This window comes from Dryobates pubescens, chromosome 35 (genome assembly GCF_014839835.1).
Source record: "Dryobates pubescens isolate bDryPub1 chromosome 35, bDryPub1.pri, whole genome shotgun sequence".
Classification (NCBI taxonomy): domain Eukaryota; kingdom Metazoa; phylum Chordata; class Aves; order Piciformes; family Picidae; genus Dryobates; species Dryobates pubescens.
This window is the reverse complement of record NC_071646.1, coordinates 4,504,660-4,516,617: the sequence shown is the minus strand read 5'-3', so window position 1 is coordinate 4,516,617 and position 11,958 is coordinate 4,504,660. Positions and strand designations below refer to the sequence as shown.

At 55.5% G+C, this 11,958-nt stretch overlaps 1 protein-coding gene across 1 annotated transcript; it reads right to left on the bottom strand.

Annotated features, from left to right (window-relative positions):
• Positions 1–64: 64 nt before the first annotated feature.
• LOC128898888 (leucine-rich repeats and immunoglobulin-like domains protein 2) lies at positions 65–6,034 on the bottom strand. Its single transcript, XM_054176292.1, has 2 exons — positions 5,792–6,034; positions 65–140 (listed from the first exon to the last, which is right to left on the bottom strand). Exons 1-2 carry the CDS (start codon positions 6,010–6,012, stop codon positions 65–67), a joined length of 297 nt encoding a protein of 98 aa, XP_054032267.1. The 5' UTR covers positions 6,013–6,034.
• Between the last annotated feature and the right edge of the window lie 5,924 nt (positions 6,035–11,958).

Here is an 11,958-nt window from a genome sequence, read left to right as displayed (position 1 = left end):
GCTCTCATGCAAGAGATTAAAATGAGGTGGCACATCTTTAGAGTTTATCCCCATCCAAAGCAACTTACACTTCTTGCAGTGTATGGACAGACAAATCAATGCTCCAGTTGGATGACAATAAGTGATTATGACTTAAATCCCTAGAGAACAGAGGAAATAAAATGTTATTCTACCTCCTGGGAAATCAAAACAAACATCTATGTTTTATGTAACCTAGAAGTTTCAATCTGTATTTATGGTACATGCAATTCTTGCCCCAAAGGAAGGATTCCTCCTGTTCTAGTGGCCCCAGAGTGGCCTGGCCACTGGCAGTAGCCACTCACAGGGAAGGGTCTGGCCACTGGCAGTTCTGTTTGACTCAATTTGTTTGTTGAAAAGGCTTCTTGACAGCAAGCTCATACCTGAGCAGAGTGGTTTTGCTCTAAATCACAGTTCTAGAGACAGTTATTTGTCTATTGCAAAGAAGAACTCTCCAGGGACAGGAAATGCCTGGCATGAGCTGTCCCTGCAGCAAGGATCTCATCTTCTCAGCCTGCCCCATGTCTCAAAGAGGCTGCCTGGGCACAGCAGGCTCGTTGTGAGGAGACAACACATGCACAGAGGGACCAAAAAGGCTGGAGGGGAGAGAGACAGGAGGTTGGGGCACTTCTGGAAGACATGCCTCAGCGCTGCTGGCTTTGCTTATAGGAACCAAATGGAACTGGACTGTTTCAGTGGACAAGAACTGTTCCATCTGGTCTGCATGTCCATGCTGTTTCTTGGTGCCATTCCCATTCCTTTCATTTTAAAAGTCTGTTTCTTTGGCCTTGGTGCATATAATGTTACAGGAAAAAATAAAAGGGTCCACTTCTGAAAGCTGACTCTTTGAGCACAGATTACTTTGTGACATGAGTCAAAGCATGAACCAAAAAAAGCCCTGGTTTGTGATGGAAAAATTGGTTCTAGCCACAGCAGTGAGGACAGTCAGATGGTGCAACCAATTCTTCTTTCTGACATCTTTCTGATTCAAAGCTCAGTATGGAGAGGAATCTCTGGAGCTCACAGCTCACCACAGTCAAAAACTGTGCCTACAAGGTGCCTACACAACTGGGTACTGCCTGTTACACCCAAAACCCTTGAGTCACCATCACTGGAGGTGTTTAGGAAGAGACTGGACGGGCTGCTTGATGCCATGGTTTAGTTGATTAGATAGTGTTGGATGATAGGTTGGACCTGATGATCTCAAAGGTCTCTTCCAACCTGGTTAATTCTATTCTATTCAGCAAGGCATCTCACTTCTCACTCTGTTTCCAGCTCTGACATCAAGGACTGAGCTATAATGAGCTATTTTCAGCAAAAGGTGTTCACCTCCTGATGAGTTCCCCTGATAGTGTCCTGGATCACTGCTTTTCTCTCATGACTACAGGAGGAACACATACTTATTACAGTTAGTTTAAGATTATCAGGCAACCTGCAGCTCTGCTGACACAGGAGACAAAACTCCCCTTTGAGACCAGAGCTACCATGTGTCTGTCAGAGGGGATATGAAAATGTAAGTGATCAGGTGAAGGTATTTCCACTGACAACCAGGCTCAGGCAGTCATGACACCCACAGACTCATCTGCCCCTGCAAGCGCTTAGGATCCATGGTCAACTCCAACTACACCAAGGGCTGAACCTGTACAGACACCAAGCTGTCCAAAAACCATAGCTAGGGGAAGGAAAGCTACACTGCTGTCCCTGCTGAACAAGGGGTTTACAGTGCAAGTTCAACCTGAGAACCCATAAGTGCCCACTGGTGAGTGTCAAGAACCCCTCATGCAGGGAAGACCTGCCAGCATCAGAAGACAACCCAAGCGGGACCTGGTTTCATTCACCCCATGCCCATGGCATTGCCAATGTAAATCTCATCTGCTAGACCATAATCTGTTGGGAGAAAGCAAGGACTTGACAGACTATTTGTTAACTTCAGGCTCAGCACTACAGATACCATCCCAGCAATGAATTATTCAAATCCTGGGTGTCATGGCAAGTCAGACGGTTGTTAATGTATGCTTTTAATTACACCAAGATGTAAATTACATAGATACAGCAGCAAACAGCTTTGCAAACAACTAGGCACCCCTGCAATTGAAAAAATAGAAGAACCAGGAGAAGCTGGAGCAGAGAACAGTGCCCAGAGCCAGGGCATGCTGCTCTCTAGGCCTGCTCCCTCAGTGTGTGCAGTAATGACGCTGATCCTAAATGCCAGTAACAAAAACCCACAGAGCACAACCTGCTGCTGGAGCTGCTGTCCAGGTGCAGGGAGTCTGAACCCCCAGGACACCCCCTGGGGTTTCTGCTAGAGCCTGCACCACGGCCCCACAGCTCTGGGCATGCCAAAAGAGCCAGCACAGCCCTGGGGCCATCAGCCATGCTCAACAGACAGGCAGCATGATCCCAAATCCCAGAGGAAGGCTTTTTCCTGGATCTTTCAAACATGAAGGCACACTGCCAGGGCTGAGGAGATTGATCTTGGCAGCAGTTGGTTTCACTAGAGCCACACTCTTTTCACAGGACCCAAGTACAGCCCATAGAGGAGGGGTGAGATAACAGACACAGAAGAACACACTCCTGGGGGTGTCCAGATACTGCACCAAGAAGCAAAACCATTACACAGGTACTGGTCCTAACAATTGCTAGGTCCTTCCAACCCTAACAATTCCATGGTTCTATGCAACTCCTTTGCTCTGACAAAAAGCCCCAACCCCAGCACCCATCATTTTAGAAGCACTTGCAGCTTTACTGAGGCCCACATAAAGACACAGAGCAAAGATGCAAGAGCTGTATTTCACATTCACCTGGCATTGTATATCTAATCATCTAAACATTCATTTTGAGCTGAAGTGGTATCCATCACTTAAGTAAATAAAACTGAGCACACACACCAAACTGATTACTGTATGCTCAGTCCTGAAGAGTGATCTTAACTCAGCCCAACTGAGCACAGCTGCCTCTTCCCCACAGCACCACGCAGGTGATGATGCAGCCACTGAGCTGAAAACACCTAAACTCACCCAAAGAACCAGCTGTGAATCCAACTTGCTGAACTGATTCACCAATACCTAAGCTGCTTTTACTCATCAGCTCCTTAGCACATAGAAGAACCTTCAGGCACTGGTACAGGACTGGAAGGCAGCAACCACCAGTGTCCTGCTTCCCTTTCCCCTGCAGATGGCTGCCCTGCAGGCAGGGCTTGTGCTCCTTCTTCTAAAGGACATCAGGCTGAGATGCAGACATACCCCAAAATTCCGGCCAACTCCTTGACTCCCCCACCCTTTCCATACCCACCACTGAGCATAGGTAATTCAGCAAGAAACAGGTTACAGTTGCCTGAATGCTACTGTCATTAAAATATGTTCTGAAGCTGCTCTCCTGGTCTTATTAAAACCAAAACCCCAAACCAAACCCCAACACCTCCCACACTGGAAGCTTCACCTGCAAGTGGTTTGAAAGAGTTAGGAAACCCAAGAATTTTTAGTTCTTAAAGTTAGGTGAAACAATATCACAGACCTAAGAGGGGGACTTTTTCAAGCAAGAGAAGCTAAGCTTTGATAAAACAGCTTGTACACATTAGAGCTCCTTCAGATCCAGAACTGCTACAGCAGTCCTAGGGAAGTAAAAAACGTCACCCCACACACACACTTCATCTGCCAAAACTCTGAAAGCCACAACAGAGAACATACACACAAGGGATGGAGAGCAGCCTTGAAGAGAATGATTTGGGCATGCTGGCTGACAAGCAGTTCAACATGAGCTGGAAACGTGCATCTGCACCCCAGCCCTGTCCTGGGCTGCAGATCCAGCAGCGCAAGCAGCAGCTGAGGGAGGGGAATCTGCCCCTCTGCTCCACACTGCTGAGACTCCCACCCGCAGCATTAGGTCCAGCTCTGAAGCCCTACAAAGGGAGGGGCGGAATACAAAGATGAATCCTCTGCTGTAAAGACAGGCTGGGAGAGATGGGGTTGTTCAGCCAGGAGAAGAGAAGGCTCCTTCTTGTGGCTTTTCACTAGTTAAAGTGGGCAGTAAGGAAGATCGGGACAGACTCTGCTGAAGGGCCCGTTGTGACAGGACAAGGGGCGATGGTTTAAACCAGAAGAGGGACATTTAGACTAGAGAAAAGGAAAAAAGGCTGTCCAGAGAGGCTGTGAATGCCCCAGGCATGGAAGTGTTCAAGGCCAGGTTGGACAGGGCTTTGAGCAACCTGCTGGAGTTGCAGATGTCCCTGGGGACGGCAGGGGCTTGGACCAGATAACCTTCAAGGTCCCTTCCAACCCAAACGGTTCTATCCCTCTATGATACACTTAATTAACATTTGCAGCACATCAGCTTGCACAACACAGCCCAGTGGCAGCTCCACTTCTCCCCACTGCATTTTGTGCCAAGCAGTTTTAAACACACCCTCTGAGACACAGATGTTAGCTGAAGCTTGGAAACTTGCTCTCCAAACAGCATGGAAATCGTTTTGCCTGTTACCCACCTGATGAATGCCAACTCATGTGTCCCTGACAAGTGCTAACACCGAGATATCCTTCGATCTTCCCAGACACCAAAGGTTTTGCAGACTAATGAAATACACATTTTGTCCTGAACGTTTCTAGCTGCTCATCACACAAGGAAAGAAGAGAACTATGGCACTCTAAAGGGGACAGGCTTCCTCTGACATGCTTGGGGTTAACACGGATCAGACTCTCGTCTGGACTTAACTGTGCAGTGGTTTGAAAGTTTCTATCAGCTTCCAAATGGGTTGTGCATTGTTTCCTCACCCCCTCCCCCATCGACTGGGAAGCATGACAACTCCAAGAGAACCTGAGAATTCAACTTCTCCGTACACAAACATAGGTTTTGATATACCCCGTGCTCCAGCACCTCTCAGTACGCTGTAGGCAAAGGTGACAAAGGCAATGGTGACTATGACAGGAAGGATAAAAGTGCCCTGCTCTCAACCCTGTGTAAACACTAATTAGCACACGGTCTAATTAAACTTCTGGGAGCAGAGACTAAGGGTGGCTCTTAACTGTTTTGTGGGTATTTGGAAAAGCAATGAAGCAATGTCAGCAAGTGTAAAGGGGAGGCCACAATAGCTCCCCTGAGGGAAAAGGAGGGAGTCACCAAGTTCCAAAGCAGCAAAGGGATGCAGAGGAGATCGGAAGCAGCAGAACTGCCACGGTACACAGCTGAGGTCAGAGGCTGGAAGGAACACTTCCATGCACAATCGTAACGGACAGCGTCCTATAGCCCAACCTGACAAACGTTCAGCCCCGGCTTGACCTGGTGTTACCACGGGGCTGCCTGACCACAACCTGCTCCCGCCCCACACCGCCTGTGCCCAGCGACCCCCGAATCTTCACTGGGGTGGCTGCTAGCGCAGGAGGCCGGCTCCTTTCATGCTACATCCCCCCTTAGCGGGGCTGCCGCTGCTCCTGCGAGCCCGACTCCAGAGCCGGCCGCCGTTATTCCCTCGCCAACGCAGCACTGCCCGCGGCACTGCTGGGCTCCGCCACGCCGGGCCCGAAAAACAGCCCACGGACACCGAGCACCAGCGCCGCCAGCTATCGCGGACTGCCGCGCCCGGCCAAGAGCCACTCTGCCGCTATCGGGAGGTCCGTCCAGGCCCCGGACTGGCCCCAACGCAGCCGGTAGACACCGCTAGGCCCCAGACCCCTGCCCCACACATTCCTCCCCGCTGCAGCCTCTCAGGCCGCGGCCTGCGGACGGCCCCGCTGCCCGTTAGGCCCCGCCGCATCGCACCCCGCCCGCTGCGCTCACTCACAGGCCCGTGGTGCCGGCGGGCAGCGGCGGGATCCTCCGCGGGCCCGGCCCGCCGGGCAGGCGGTGCCGGCTGCAGTCCAGCAGGCCGCGGCGGCAGGAGCAGGGCGCGGCGCAGGGCTCGGCGGCGGCCACCCGCACCCACAGCGCCGCCGCCGCTGCCAGCAGCAGGGCCCTCGGCAGCGCCCCGCGGGCGGCCCGCACGCCCGGCCCCGCTCCCCGCATCCCCCGGCCCAGCGCGGCCCGGCCCGGCCCCGCGCCGCCCGCCTGGCCCGGCCACGCCCCGCTACGTCACTGTACGTCACGTTACGTCACGGCAACGCCAGCTCGCAGGCGGCTCGGGGCGGGGCCGCGCGGGAGGGCTGGGGCTGGGGAGGTGCCATTGGCACTGCCAAAGCTGCACCTCGGGACCGCATCTGAACGACTTTTAGCTCTCTCAGGGGTGGGAGCTCCCCACTGCCCCTGGGCAGCGTTGGTCAGCACTTAACCAGGTACCTGCAGTGCGCTACTGCGTGCCGTCTCCACCCACTCGCGACCCTCAGAGGGGTTCGGGCTGCTCCCACGCCCCGCTGCCGAAGGTGGCAGCTCACTGCTATGGCCACGGCTTCGTGCTGAGTCCCCCCATGATTTTGAAGGGCTCTGGGAAGCAGGACACTGGGCACCCAGCAGGTCCACCCTGAGATGTGATGGGAAGCCGTGCGGCTGCTGCCAGGAGCCCCAAAGGTCTCTGCTGGCGTGGCAGCATCCCCAGGCACTCTCCATGCTGTTCGTGCACTGCCACCTCGTGGTCCTGGCCCTGGCCGGAGAGGGACATGGCCAGGGGGAGGGACCTGTGTGCAGGACATCTCCGCTTTCCCGGGCTCTGGCTGCCCACCAGTGGGCCCGGCGCGATGGCCACCAAGCTAGCCAGCACAACCCTCGGTGCAGTGGCATAGGCCCAGTCTGTGTGGGGCTGCTGGAGGCTCTGTCCCAAGTAGGCGCAGGAGAAAACATGTTCCTGCCCCTGGGGTCGGGATCTGCGGCTCCGCATTGGCTGCCAGCAGGGCAAGCCGGTGCTGGCACCCGCAGCGCCTGCGGTCCCGGACCAGCCCCGGCTCCCCCGGGCAGCCTGCGGCGATGCTGGGCAGCGGCCAGGCCCTGCCGGCGAGTCTGGCAGCGTGGGGAGGGCGAACGCTTCCCAGCCCAGCCCTGCTCCGCAGAGCAGCCTGGGGTACGGCTGCTGGTCTGGAACCTGGAATGAGATGCCAGTGGCAGGTGGAAGGAGATTCCCACGGAGCAGCGAGGCCATGCCACCCAGCCTGCTGCTGCTGCTGGCACGTCAGCACCTGGGCAAACGGGCCCGGGCTCTGCGCAGGGACCAGCGGTGCTGCCAGCTGCAAACTGCTGCCCATCACAGTGGGCACTGGCAGTGCTCTCCCTGCTGCCCAGGATCACAGGCTCTGGGAAACTCAGTTTGGAGCATCTGCTCCAAGTCCAGGGCCCAGTACAGGTCTCTCCAACAATGGTTCCCACTGCAATTTGCATGTGTAAGGGTATTGCCATGGCAGCAGAAATTTGCATATTAATAGAAGCCAGTCCTAATTGTTGTGCTGCTCCAAATACCTCAGAGCAGAAAGGAGCCTGATGTGGTTTACCAAGCTGCAACTGCTGCTGCCGGGGCCCTGTCTTCCCAGCAAAGTCCTCAATCCTCACTCCTTATGCCAGCCCCAGCCCTGTCCCACTCAGCTCTTGTCAGACCTGCACAGTTGCCCACTGCATCAGTTCAGGAATAGAGGCCCTGGGGTCCCTTCCTGCCTGCTGGGAGCCATTTGCACAGGCATGGCCAATGCTGTGTGCAGTATCTGAGGTCACTCATGCTTCCCTCCAGGTAGCCTGAGCCCAGCCCTGCTGACTCTGCTGAAGTGGGCAGAAGCCCTTGCAGAGCAGGTAGAGGTGGGACAGCTGGTACCAGCTGAAATGGTCCCCAAAAGGCCCTTCCATCCCAGCCAGTGTGGTTTAGCATGGGGGAGGCACTCATTCCCTGTCCTGCCCCTGGCTGGGATGAGTGGTGTGGATTGGCCAGAGGCTTACCAGGGAAGGGCTTGCCTAGTTCCCTGTTCCTGAGGCATGGACTCTCTATCCTTCTCAGCACAGGTTGTTCCCAGGTCTCAATGGCAAGACAGGAGGCTCTGCTGCAGCCCAGCCCTGCTCAGCTCTCATGGGCTGCTCTCCTGTCCCAATGCCTGGGCTGCTCTCCTCCTTACTGGGCACCCCAGGCACAGGCCTGGACTCCCTGCAGCTCTTGCCAGGCACGGCCTGGTTCTAGACAGGCCTGGGCTGGGGGTTCAGTGCGGCCCCTTGTCGTTTGCAGGTTCTGTGTAGGGTCCTTCCTGGGTGGATGCTACCCAAGCTCCATCTAGCCCAGCATGGCTCCCTTCTTTGTGACATTGAGCTGTGGTGTGGGAAGGCTCAGCCTGGGCTGGGCCTTCACCACTGGATGGCACAAGAGTCTCAGCAGAGGAGCCCAAGTGGTCCTGAGGTGCTGAGCAAACCCCTCTGCCTGCTCTGGGCTGGAGGTGCCAGGGAGTGCTGAAGGGTGCCAGGAGGCACTGGAAGTGCTGAGGGGTGCTGGGCTCCCAGCCCCACAGCTCCACTCCCTCCTCACAGCCCTCAGAACATTGGCATCTCAGCTGGGGCAGTACTCTGACCTTGGCTGGATGCTATCTGCTGCACCACCAGCTGGTGCCCAGCCACTCCTTGGGAACAGGCACAGCTCTTCCTGATCAGCTGCCACCAGATTAAGAGCAAGCTCACCTCCCTGCTCCTTGCAGGCTGGAAAACCAGGGAGGTCTTTAAAAACTGCTGGCCTTGACCAGCACAGGCTGAAAGGAGCTCCTTAGTTAACGTTATCCTTCTTGCCAGCAGTGCTGGGGGAGGGCAGAGGGTGTCAGCCTGGCTGATAACTCAGGACAAACACCTCTCTCTCCCCTGGCTCTCTCACCAGCCCTTCTCCATCTGCCCTGTTGCCCCTGTGCAGCCATCCTGTTGGCCATGCCACGGGTCCCTGAGGCCTGGGTGCCCTGATCATCCAGGCAGGCAAGCGGACAGGCAGAGGAAGGGGCAGGGTCACGCTGCTGCCCTTGGCCACATTGTTCTCCCACAGACACTGTGTCAACAAGATCTGGGAGAGGAAATGGGGGCTAAGGAGATGCCAAGACCCCCGCTGCTAAAGGGAAGATAAGGAGGGAGGGGGCATGTGCTGGTTTTGCAGGGGTGGAGGATGCAGCAGGGTCCCCTGTGGCACAGGACGCTGAGGGTGTTGTGTCCCCAGCCAGCCTGCCATGCTACCACACAGACAGGGGCAGGGGCTAGGCACCCCGGGGTGCTGAGGCACTGGTTTAGCTAGGCCAGGCTTTGCAAAAGATGCAAGGGATTTGCCTGAGAAGCCTTGGAGAGGCTGGCACTGCGGGGGAGGTCTCCCTGGGCCCGGATCCAGTTGGGTGGGTGGCCACAGGAACACAACCTGCAGCTCATGTGCGTGCAGCCCCCAAGCACAGCCCCTGCCTGTCCTCCAAAGCACCCCTGGGTGGGCCAGGAGCTGGAGCCGGGCAGCAGCGCTGCCAGCCATCAGCGGTGCCACAGTATGTGCCAGGGCTGGGCACCAGCACCTCTCCCACGCTGCCGCAGAGCTGCGCCTGTGCGGTCATGTCTGCTGCGGCTGCCATCTACTTCAGGAAGTAGCAGCAAAAACCCCAAACGCCCCTGCAGCCCTCGGGCTCCCTCCACCCCTCATCCACACCCACGCCCTCCCGGTCACCCAGCGGTGAGGAGATCTCCAGGCCTGTTTTTCCTGGGAAATCACTGCACACAATGGCATCTTCAGCTGGAGCCGGGTTTGGCTCTGCAGACCTGAGGCCAACACCTACAGCCCTTCCTCTCCCTCCCCTCCCGGACGTTTGTTTGTTTCCTTCGGCATTTATGGGTCAAGAGAGCTAATGAGCAGGAGCAGGGCCTCGGGTGCTTCCCAGGCCACTGCTGAATGGACACTGCCCAGGGGATGGGGATGGGTTGGCCTGGGGAAGGTTCCTGCAGCTGTGTTGGGCCACCCTGCCTTCAGTGGTGCAGACTCAGCCCAGGGACTGTGACATCAAGAGCTAACTGTCCCCTAAAGTGGGACAGGGAGCAACAAATTAGGAACAGTTTAATGTTTATCCCAGTGTGGAGATCAAACAGTGTGTGATGAAGTGAACAACAAACTAGAACCTTTCAGCTAAATTTAAACTAAATGACAATTAAATCTTTTTAAAAACCTGATTTTTGTTCAGATTTACATTTTCATTGCCAGACCAGATCAAAGGATTTCCTGGAGAGGTTTGTTTTAGGAACATTTTTGGGGCACACACCTGTGCTGCTGCAGCTCTATTTAGGGCATCCAGGCTATGACAGGGCAGTCCCAGCTCTTCCTCACTCCCACCCAGCATCACTTCCACCAGATCTGCTGTGGAAAAGTGCCAGATCCAGCAAAGGAGACTGTGACCACCCAGCATCTCCACAGACCACTGTGCCCCACTTTGGGGTGCCCAATACAGGGCCATGCCAAAGGTTCTGCAAACCCACCTCCTGGTCCCCTGCTGCTGGCAGGTCCTGCTCAGAGGACGCAGGGACTCACCGGGCTCAGGAGCCACAGCCGTGCAAGCACCAGACCTTTGCTGCAGCAGCAGCTGGGTCCTGCCTGGCACTTCTGGCACTGCAACCCCAGGAGCTCCCAGAGCCAGTGCAGGATCCAAAGAGCACCCCAACGTCAGAGGCAGGGCAAAGTCTGGCAGGAGGCAGAGAGGTGTGAAAGGCAAAGCCCTGTCACATGTGCCCGCTGCACATGACCACCGGCGCAGGATCAGTGCTTGCCACGTCCTGGCAACATGCGTGGGCAGCACAAGAGCAGGGCCAGGGCAGGGCTGTCTCCCACCAGGATGTCTTCTGGAGCAGGCAGCAGGAGCAGGGAGAAGCAGCCCTTCCCATGGCTATCAGGTACCTGGGACACACTCCACGCTGCTTGGTGCATCCTAAGCCCATCCTGGTGGCCAGGCGCTGCCCTAGGATGACCGCTCCAGCCCAGGCTGGCGGTGGCCTTCTGCCGGTGGGCACTGGGACGAGTGGCTGCGTGCAAGGGTGCCTGCAAGCCCCGGCCAGGGCATCGCCTTTCATGAGGCTTTGTCCACGCCATCACTAATAATATCAAGGTGTTCTGCCAAGTTCTTTCCAGCAAACCTATGACTTCATTCAAAGTGACAGGGGACCTGATTTATTATACTAACGAGCCACCGATAAATAAACATGACCTGAGAGAATCCCAATCCCACAATTCCATTCTTGTTCAGCTCCTTGGGGGAGATGAAAGGTTTCCTGCAATTTCCCAGTGCTACCCAGAATCTCCCCTGCTTGATCTGCCAAAGCTTTCTCCTGCTGTCGAGCCTGGCATTTGATTGAATTGACAGAAGCGGCTTATTAATTGTACTAATGAGGAGCTCAGCAATATGGAGCAGTGGAGAGAGTCCAGTGTGGCTAATAAAACACTGAGAGCTGAGCAGAGCAGAAGGTCACCGTGTTGCCAGGCTACTGGCTAAGCTGCCTGGAAAACGAATCTGTGAACCAGTAGGTGACTCTGGGAAAAATATTGCTCCAGAACTCACATAATTAATAGGACAGTGATGCTTTATTTTCTTAGGAAGAATATACAGTAGGGAGGATGTGAGTGCACAGGCACCAGGGCCGGCCCTGCTCCCGGGAGCAGGCTGGGGTGGCCAGGAGCTGTGGCTGGCGTGGGCACTGGCTGCCTGTGGGGACCCAATGAGTGGGACTGGGCTGGGGGTCACCAGTGACTGATGGAGCTGTGCCAGGGTTGGGATGACAGAAGCCTGTGCTCTTCCTCTCCTGGCCCTTTCCTGGCAGCAGGGTTTTGGGCAGGAACAGCACACTTGCTCCCTGGGCCCAGGCACGCAGGAGCCCAGGGCCAGGCTCCAGGAGGAGGCATGAAGAAGTTGTCCACACCGTGAGGGGTTTGGTGTGGCCCAAAGAGAGATTTCGGATATCTGGTAACAATGAGGGAACTGCCCCGTGTTTGACCTGTGCTAGTTTCCCAAATACCACCACAGGGAGAGATAAACAAGGCTGATTAGAGCTAACAGTAACTGT